Source organism: Alligator sinensis, unplaced genomic scaffold, assembly GCF_000455745.1.
Source record: "Alligator sinensis unplaced genomic scaffold, ASM45574v1 scaffold309_2, whole genome shotgun sequence".
Lineage (NCBI taxonomy): Eukaryota > Metazoa > Chordata > Crocodylia > Alligatoridae > Alligator > Alligator sinensis.
In genome coordinates this window covers 812,218-822,434 of record NW_005842231.1, presented here as the reverse complement: position 1 = coordinate 822,434, position 10,217 = coordinate 812,218, and the positions used below count along the sequence as shown (strand labels likewise).

General features: G+C 40.3%; 1 protein-coding gene across 8 annotated transcripts in view; it reads left to right on the top strand.

Annotated features, from left to right (window-relative positions):
- ARHGAP12 (Rho GTPase activating protein 12) overlaps positions 1 to 10,217 on the top strand; it is a 140,029-nt gene that overhangs the window by 117,004 nt on the left and 12,808 nt on the right. For 6 of the 8 annotated variants that reach the window (XM_025208484.1, XM_025208483.1, XM_025208489.1 and 3 more), the window contains 4 exons: positions 2,749 to 2,853; positions 3,842 to 3,940; positions 5,534 to 5,636; positions 7,978 to 8,097. In XM_025208484.1, the coding sequence (XP_025064269.1) occupies positions 2,749 to 2,853; positions 3,842 to 3,940; positions 5,534 to 5,636; positions 7,978 to 8,097 (427 nt within the window). The remainder of the gene's footprint in view (positions 1 to 2,748; positions 2,854 to 3,841; positions 3,941 to 5,533; positions 5,637 to 7,977; positions 8,098 to 10,217) is intronic. The other 2 variants (XM_006027290.3, XM_025208487.1) reach the window with 1 other exon arrangement.

The window sequence follows — 10,217 nt, the reverse complement described above, 5'->3', positions numbered from 1 at the left end:
CCCCCCCCCCCCCCCCCCCCTTTCTGTCAGATCCTGTTCAGCCTTTGTTCCTTCTCCAAGCACAATATGGAAGTGAGCTGCATGTGACAGTACTGGGGGAGGGGGAGTGAGTGACAAAGAAGAGAGCAGAAACTGCAGAAGGGGAGACTGCTGTGGGTCTGGCTCTGGCGCCAACCCTGACTGCTGCACAGGGGAGTGCCATAAATGCACTTTTAAGCACAACTTGTGTACCTATTTATACAAGAGGAGCAAGCCAGAGTAAAAGCTAGAATGCAGTTCCTCAAAATTGTGCAGTCAAGTTTCCCGCAACTGGAGAAATTTGCAAGCATCAGCCTGCCTAGAGTGCCAGGGATAGGCCTCGCCATCATCACTTTTTGGCATCAGGGGATGGTGTTAGAGCTTGCTTCAGCCTCTCTGAGTGCTGGCCTGGTGCTGCACTACCGCTGGGCCCAGTGCTCATTTCCTCCTGGGGGAGCAACTACCTATAATTGTTTTTGTTTTGTTTGTTTGTAGTCCTGGAAAAAACAAAAACACATACATATGCGCACACAAAACAAAGTTCCTATCAGCATTTTGGCCCAGTATGGGCCCATGGGCCATGCGTCTTATGGCCTCTATTTAGTCAACTTCATAGTTGGTTTCCATGACTGAGTACATGTAGCTTCTAGGCGCAGCTTAATGAGAGCCAGTATGTGTAACAGGAGGCAGGGGGTTGCTGGTATGCAAATATAAGATAAGGGGCTTTTTTCCCTATGATGATTGAGGACTGAGGGGGGCCTCATTTTGTATTCAATTAAATATAGTTATAGCCAAATCCCTTCTCTGTCTATTTTAACTGTTCTTTTGACGGTCTCAGCCAATGAAGTTTCTTTATGCGTTATGAGAGATGACTTGCACATATACTTCTAGCCAGTCAAGTCCTCAGAGTTGCTGGTTTGTCTTAGATGCTGGAGATCATGTTGTTTGTATGGTTGCACATCTACTGGTGACTAATCTCTGAATAGGACCTCTACGAAGTGATTCAATTTAACCTACTCAAAATACATTGTTTTCATTAGGTAAGTTTGAGAAGTACATCTGAATTTATTTATCTTGATTTTTTAGTTCCTGGTTCTTTTTTGGCAATGCAAGATATGGTCCTAGTCTCCACAGTGTGAAGGTTTTTCTTAATTTAAGGACTCCCCTCCCCACCCCTCTCTGAAATTTATGTACCAACTCCAAATGCAGTTCAGCGGAAACTATACTTAATTGAAGTTTGCACCTCTGAAGAATCTCTCCCTCGGTTTCTAGAGGAGAGGTTCCCAACCACTGGGCCACAGCCTGGTACTGGGCTGTGAAGGGTTGGCTGCCGAGTTGTCTATCTGCTCGGGTTAAAGCTGGGCGGTGGGGCAGCCCTGGGAAGGAGGGAGCTGACTCTGTGCACCCCGTCCCGCTCCTACCACCATGGCCGCACCCGGCAAGGTGCTGCCCGTGCAGCAGGTACTAGGGCCTGTGCTGGGCCAGGCAGGACCCCCCAACCCCACCCACGGCTGGGAGTAGGGGGATGCAGGTGGGGAAATGCCCGGGGTGGAGGGCAGGGAGGCAGCTTTGCTGTTTGCTCCTAGGGAAGGCAGGGGAGCCCCTTCTTCCCGGGCAACAACTCCTGAGCCCTTTTGAAATCTGTCTGTCAAGACTGGAGTTTGTATAGGTGTCGCTTTCTTCGGTAGCTAATCAGGGTTTTTTAATCTCTAGTTGTCAAATAAATGCTTTACATGACCACTATATTCACTTTTCAATAAATAGAAAACATGTTTAAGTGATTTTTAGGAGTTTGTGCTGGTCTATGAGGGTGTATTTACTTTTATTATGTTTTTAAAGCTAAATTGGGAAGTGTAACACTCCATGTTCAGCAAGCATATTGCTGTCTGTGCCATCAGGAAAAGAACAAAAAGTGCTATAGATGCCCCCCTCTCCCCCGCCCCTTGTTTGACTGGATGCTTGTGGGTTAAATCACATTTTCACCATTTGCTTGTTGTTCAGTTTTTCTGTATTAGAATAGACAGTGAAACTGCTTTCTGCTTCAGCATACTCGCATACAGTTCTGCAGTATTTGTGCTAAAAGTGCATCAGGGAAACATTTGAAGTAAAACTTTAATTTTAACATAAAATATCAATTGATATTTTATTAAATGTAAAGAATTGATGTGCTTTTTCAATATACAAGGTGATTTTACTATCTTCTGTTAAGGACATTTCACTATATGTCTAGCAAAGCCATTAGTGTTTTTGTTTTTTTGTGTTAAGCCCAAGTATTGGCTAACTACTGAAATGGTTTCACCTGTAGAGTTGGGGTGATATTGTAGCTGTGGTGATCCAGGAAAAAATGTGAGGGGCAAGAATGTTTGTGTGATATCTTTTACTGGACCAATTGTCTTTGACCAAATCTTATATAAATAAATGCAGCTACATGTAGTTTATCATTGTTACAGTGAAACAGAAATTCTCTGCAGGAGCCTGGTCCGGATTTGAAGCTAGCCAACTATATACTAATGCTACCAGTAAATATTTCAAACAAAAACATGTTCTTTCTTTAGACATAATTTGTTTTTCAGGGCACCACTTTAGCTAGGTAGTGGCAGAGTACTGTACTCGGGTTAACTTGTGTAGACTGCAGAATTCACAGATTGATTACATTCAGGGGAACATAAGACTGCATACACATTTTATGGGTCACGTCTCCTGGAAAATAATCATCATTCTTTTTTTCAGAAGTTTGGGGTTAATCAATCTAAGCCAGAATTTACAGTGGATCTTAGAGGGGCATTTATTGACTGGGCTTCAAAGGACAAATCCAGCAAAAAGAATGTCATTGAGGTGAATTTAGTTACTTCTTGTTGTTTTAAAATAAGTTGTTGTTGGTGGTGTGGTCATTTCAAGATAACTTTTTTTTCTTACTTAAATGTGTACACTTATGGATGTAGTATGTGAAAACTGTGCAACTTAAATCAATCTGTCCTATAATGGCTTTGCTATTTGAGATTTACTCATCTCTTTTTTTTTATTTTCTAGGGATATAAAGTTTTATTCAGCAAATAGTAGCAGGCTTTAGACTTTTTTCATTTTAGTACGTCTTGTAAAAAACAGTTGACCTAATTTTGGTGTAAAATAGCAATGATTCTGTGTGTTGAATAACATTTAACCATTGGTCACCTTGTTATATCAGTATCTTATTTTATATCTTATTTTGTTATTACACCTTTACCTATATTAATCTAAGATTACTCTGAATTATGGGTGACCCTCCAATAATTAGATTCTATACATGGAAAATTTTATAAATTTGTTCTAATTTTCCATGTATAGAATCTAATTATTGGAGGGTCACCCTAAAATTAATTAACCCTCTGGCTTAATCCCACTCCAGCCTGGGGCAAGGAGCCATGTGGCTGCTCCAGCCTCAGCCCAGTCATACAGCACCTGTTGCAGCAGTAGGTCCGGCTGCGACCTGAAGCCAAAGCCTGGGCCAGAGCTTCCAGCATTGGCCAGAGCCCAGAGCCCAGTTCAGTGCTGCCACCACTGCTGCTACTACCTGGCTGTGCTGGAGCTAGAGCAACCATGTGCTCTGCACTGTGTTGGAGCTCAGCCGGAGACCTGCCAAAGGGCAAGCGGTGCAACAAGTTGTTGTTGCACTGCTAAATATCAGAGGGAAGGTAGTGTCTTTGCATTACTATTATCTCTTCTTAAAATATTTGTCCTCGTCTCCTGTTTAACATCCTGTTGGTGTATGGTACTAAAACACTGAATCATATTTGAATATTTGTGCTTGTTTTTAATTCACATAAGTTCTTTCTTTTCTTTAAAGTTGAAAACCCGACAAGGAACTGAACTCTTAATACAATCGGATAATGATAGTTCGATTAATGAGTGGTTTAAAGTTCTTACTTTAACCATCAATAATCAGGTATGTGCTTAAATCATAAAGACGTTCTTTTCAAGGGCATGCATAATATTTAGAAAACTAATTTGTATATTTATTTTATGATTCCAACTTCTCAAACAGATTTGTTTCCTTATTTCTTGGAGCACAAGTGTTAGAGGCAGGAAAAAGGGCATATGATAGTTGTTCTGCATTTTCTGGTGACTGATTAACAAAATAATAGTAGCACTGACAAGGAAAGTATGGTGCAATGACCTTGGTGACTGACTGGGACTTGTGGACCTGGATCCAGTTTTCTAGTCAGATGTAACCTTTCTCAGAGTGGTTTACTGGACAAGTTCCTTGATCTTCCCCGTCCTTGGATTCCCCATCTGAAATATAATGCCTACCTTACGCTAGAATAACTGAAAAATTCTTGCATGGCAGAGAGATGAATCTTAAAGTGTACCTGGATTTGGAATCCTGACTTCTCTGTTTGAGTTTGTTACTGTTAGTCACTTGAATTAGTGGTGTTTTGGTAACATGTAGACAAAAAAATCTAACATTAGATTTGTATTCTTTTTGCATGGTAAAAGTCAGTATTGCCTTGCTTTAATTGATTATCTGAGCTTCCCTTCAGAAGACATGAGGCCAGTTTTTTTCTGCTGATACAAAGGTGATGCTGACAAATGCCACCTAACACTGCCTGGATTCTTTGTATTTGGGAGAGGTTATTGGGGAGATTGTGGTAGGACACTTCCATCAGAATCTAAATTAATAAAATCTGTAACTTGATCTATTTGGGCACTTTTACACGTGCTCCAGGGTGTGGCAGGGGATGGTTTAATTAGAGCAGCTCTCAGAACTACTCTAATTAAAGTGCTGAATGGTTGGAATTTTTGATTGTGGAAAATATTCCACACTGATGGGATTGCTCAGATGCAATTTAATGTGCTGAGAAAACATGAACATTGATGCACAGGGCAAGGTTTTCAGAAGCCAACAAGATCATTGTATCACACTGATTTCAGTGCATGGTTCTGGCAATATGTCTGATAATGCTTTGCCAACGGTCATGTTACAGAAACAGCAAACTTCAAGATTTAAAGGTAGGGTAACTATTGTAAGTTTATAGGAAGTAACCCTGTCCTCACGCTGATAAAAATAATTCTGAGGGGAATAATCAAATAGCCAGTATTGTTTACTTGCCTGTGAAAAAATACCATATATATTTATTTATTTATTTATTTATTTTTTTTTTGTTGTTGTTGTTGTTGTTGTTTGAGGCTTTTGAAGTCTCATCAGGTAAGTCCTTTTTTGGAGCAGTCCTGCTCATTCCTCAACATTGACTGTATTCAATTCACTTTTTGAGTGTTCAATAAAATTTTCTATATTTTATCTTGTAAATTATTTCCATAATTGTTAATGGTTAAATACTATTCTTACTGATACAGAAATGAAAATAACATCATAGATTATGACATCACTGTTCCAAAAGATCACTGGTTTAGTATTTTTTTTAAGCATTATTTTATTGCTGATGGGATTTCCCAGGAGTGTGATTAAAATATATTATTACTGTATCCTATAATCTACAAGAGTCAACCTGATTTGCCTATATATAATTTTTTAAAATAGGCAGTAGAGTCGGATGAGGCATTAGAAGATGATATACCAGATTCCCCAGGGCTGGAAAAGCAAGACAAAGAGAAGGATAATAAGGATTCTAAGAAACTTCGTTGTAAGTACAGCTAACTCTTAATAAGTTTCCATTGATTATGTTGATCCCACCTAGCTTATTATGGTTGGAAGAAGGTTTAATTTAAACAAAGAAGATCTCTATTACGCTATAAGTATAAATTATTTTAAAGCCAAAAGATGAGAAGAAAGCAAATATGAGGTTAATATTACTCAAAGAATCTTACCAGCAGTGTGCCAAAGCACAGTGCAACATCCATATATTTAAGAATTAATATTGCTTTTCATAATTTTGAAACCTGTCTGATTTTAAGTTCCATTAATTTATTTGCATAAGCTTTTCAAGACCTACATATCTACACTAAATATTTTTTTTTAAATTCCATGTTTTAAAATTCCTTGTAAAACTTAAAATTTGTCATTCTGTCTAGAAGTCAGTTCCTCTCTCTCCTCCTTTCTCCAAATTTGGACACTTCACTTTGCAACAAAATGTGCATCAATTTTTCATCATGCTGGGCCATCAAGGGGGGGTACTGTGCAATGCGGAAGATGGACAGCTGGTCCTTCACATATAACTCCATGAGGGGCATGGGGGAAAGAGGTTTCAATCTATAGTGACATGGTGGGGTATTTTTTGCTGTTGCTGGCAAGTATTTCATGCTCAGCCCCTGGGAGAGCCACATACCTTTACACTTTCACCGTTTGCTTTTAATGTTTGTATAATCAAGTTCTAAACAGTAAAAAAGTCTTTGTGTCTCTGGCATGGTAGTGGGACAGACATGGTTTCAGGGCTCACAGGTTGAATGGCTACATATTAACCACCCATAGGCTGCCCATCAGACAGCCCTGGTATAAAACGTTTCATTTAATAGTTCATTTGACTTTTTTTTCCTTTCAAGGTACCATTTGTACAATAAAGGAAAAGTGCCAATGGTGACAACAGACCCCTTAGCCTATAGCCCAGTGTTTGAAATGCTAGTCAGGGAGCTAGAAGGCCCAGATTCAAATTGCCTCTTCCCTTATTTAGATCAGGAACTTGAATTTGGGTATCCTCTCTTGAATGCCCTAGTCACAAAGCTGTTAGGGTATTCTAAGGTAGTCTCTCCTGTTAAAGATGTTCTACTTTGTATAAATAACTACATCTTTATTGGAACAGTTCTTGTTTCTGTCCTCTCTGAAGAGTATTCTTACCTACCAGATGGGCCTTCAAGTTGTGCCTTCCCAATGACTATTGACATTCATTAAATATGAAATAGATTAAACAGGAGTGACAGTATCCTGGCAGAAATTACATTTCTGCCATGATTAACATGTTAATTGAGCCATAAATTGCAGCGTGCCACACTTTCAGCCTATTTATGGTCTGATAAAATGGCAAGCCAGCCACAAAGATGTTCCATGTGTAACGTAGAACATGTTTGTGATGGGTATGTATTATGTTTCAGTGTGTGGCATTCAAGATTGGACTGCATGGTATGGTTTTAAATGTTCCTTTACTGGAAGCCAAAGGACTCCCTTATGTGGGGACATTTAAATCCAGGCTGAGCACCCCACTGTTGGGCCTGTCACAGACAGCTGTGGGGTCCGAGACCTCACAGATGTTCAGCTGCATACGCTTCTATATGGAAGCTTTTGAATTGGAGCATGTGCACCTGGGCACTGGGAAGCTTCCTAGCTAAATGTGTGCCCCATCAGGTTTGTGGCATGGGCAGCCGGGGATAGAGGAGTTCACAAATCCCCAGCTGTTTGCTTCAGTGAGCATTCACCTGGTCACATGCACACTGCTGACAGCATACTTTAAGACCTAAGACTGCTCTGTTCTCAATCCTGAAACTCAGCTTAGTGTCAGAATTGGGCACAGGGCAGCCCCGGGTTTTGGGAAAAAGTCACTCCCCATCCAGAGTCCATGGGATCAGGCTGGGGACAGTCCCGGGTGCCATTTTGTCCTGTGCCAGTTGCGCAGTTAGGATCTAAGGAATTTTATGCCCCATCCCAAACATGCCTCCTAACAGTGTATGTTTGGTGTGGCAGAAGTGTAGTGTAAAATATCTCATAGCCCAATCATTCCATTGTTTTAATGTCTGTGAGGGAACAGAGACTCACCCGAGACCACCATGAATCCTGATTGGTAGGTAGCCATTCTCCTGGGAGGTGAGGCCCAGGTTTAGGTCCATCTTTTAAATCATGCAGAGGGAATGTTTTGAACCAAGGCCTCCTCCTTTGATTCAGCATCCATTTGATGTGCTATTTTTCTCCTGAAGCATTTCCCAGCTCCAGCATTTCTTCTGTTGTTTAGCTACTTAATGCTTCTCAATTTTATATATGTATGTATGTGTGTGTGGAAGAGAGTATTTTTGTATTTGAATTTAATTTGTCGTCTTCAGCAATGAAACTCTCTGGCAGTATAGATGCTTCAGAACAGAAGAAGACCAAAACAAAGCTGAAGAAATTTCTCACACGGCGACCTACGTTACAAGCCGTCCGTGAAAAAGGCTACATTAAGGGTAAATGAACTTTATTTATGCAGATTGCTTTTTAACAAGCTAGGTTTAAAAAAATCTAGGTCTACAGTTGTTCTAGAGGAAGACAGACTCATAGTTGACTGTGTAAGAACCTGTCATCTTTGTAGCAGATGGTAAATGTATGTTGGCTCATCAGTGTATTGATTGGCATTTAATGGCTCTAGAAGCCACCAAACTCAATCTAGATGGAGAATATAATCTTCAAATTATTATGGACAAGGGTGAGATTCCAAGAACATTATGAGAACTGTTGTACTTTTGGAAAGCAGAGTTTATTGGTAGGGACCTACTTTAATTGTAGTCTCACAGTTTTCATGGAAACCAAACTCTTTTCGTGGTAACTGCAAAAAATGGCGTTTCCCACAATTTTGTTTGGAGTCTCCTGAAAAAAAAAGCATGGCAGTCACTACAGCCATAGAGCACGTGGTTTGAGAAAGCACTACTGAGAAGTTGAGCTGTTGACAAAGACTCAGTGAAGGTACCAGTCAGGAAAGTGAAAAGGTTTTGGCACCATCTTTTAAGAAGCCATATGCAATGCTGCAGCAATCCTGCAGCATGAGTGATTGACCTCTTGGCCAATCAGAGATGAGGGACATGGCTGCAGAGGCCCCTTGGCCAATCAGCAGTGCGGATGGTGGGCGGGGCTCACCGTGGAAAAAAAGCACAACATTGGCTCTGCGTGTCATGAGCTGCCCACAAAAAACCCTTTGTCTTGCCATGATTTAGGTAAGTCCCTATTTATTGGTCTGCACTTTCAGCTGGAAAGCTTGAATGCAAAAACGAAAGTGAATAAAATTGTTTTCTTGGGGTACGGGGTTGAGCACACATGTACATTTTCATCTCTCCATTTGGGCTTTTGCCCCATGGATGGTACCAGACAGCCTTGTATTCAGAACAACCAAATACCAAAATTAAACAACATGAGTTTAAAGGAGATTTCATTAATGTCTTTATTCTTTGCCTTCCTGTTGCTTTTACTGTCACTTAAATGTATTTTTTCCAAACAGTCTTGCATCAGACTTGTATAAGAGTTGATAGATTGGTATGCAGTAGTTTCAATTGTTACACATTTATTTAAAAAAACCCTAAATTAAAAGTGTGCTAATGCAGATTTAAATACTTAAACCATTTGTTTACAAACACTGTTTACCTGATTCTAATTCTAGGTTTTAGATTTTAATGTATCCAATGTACTAGAGATTGCTTTGAAGTTAAGAGCCCCCTTGAGTCAGTAACTATGGGGATTGCCCCTGTTGGTAGATATGTACCAAGTGAAACCATGTTCTGACACTGACCTGCCAAGCTTCACATTTCAACTAATTTGGTTCAGTAGTATGAGCACCAACATATAAACCATGTCTGTTTACATTCCCAAATCCTAATTACAAAGTAAATTGAGATTTTTACTTGGTTTGGATGGAATGAATTATCCCCAGACTGCCAATTTTATTCCATTCAAATACCTAGAATTAATTTAATAGTTTAGTGTTTAAACCTCTGAGAGACTAGCAATAGTGTGATCACTGGGCCAAACAGAAGCGTGTTGAACTGCTTGATTTACCAAAGCAGCTGATTACAGTAGGGAAGAAGTTGAAAAAATTATAGGAAACAGTGTGCATTAATTAGGAGTAATTGTATTTTAATATACTTTAATAAATGAAAATGTTAGTAAAATTAAAGAAAATGTTTTAAGATACAGTGGAAGAAAATGCAGATGTGCACTAAAAGATTTCATAGATTTCATAGACATCAGGGCTGGAAGGGACCTCGGAAGATCATCGAGTCCAGCCCCCCGCCCAAAGGGCAGGAAGTCAGCTGGGGTCATAGGATCCCAGCAAGATAAGCATTCAGTTTGCTCTTGAAGGTGTTCAATGTAGGCGCTTGAACCACCTCCGGTGGCAGGCTGTTCCAGACCTTGGGAGCTCGGACAGTAAAGAAGTTCTTCCTTATGTCCAGCCTGAAACGATCTTGAAGTAGTTTGTGACCATTCGACCTCGTCATCCCTTGGGGCGCTCTGGTGAACAAACGTTCCCCCAGATGCTGGTGGTCGGTCACCCCTGATAAACTTGTAGGTGGCCATCAGATCACCCCTGAGCCTGCGC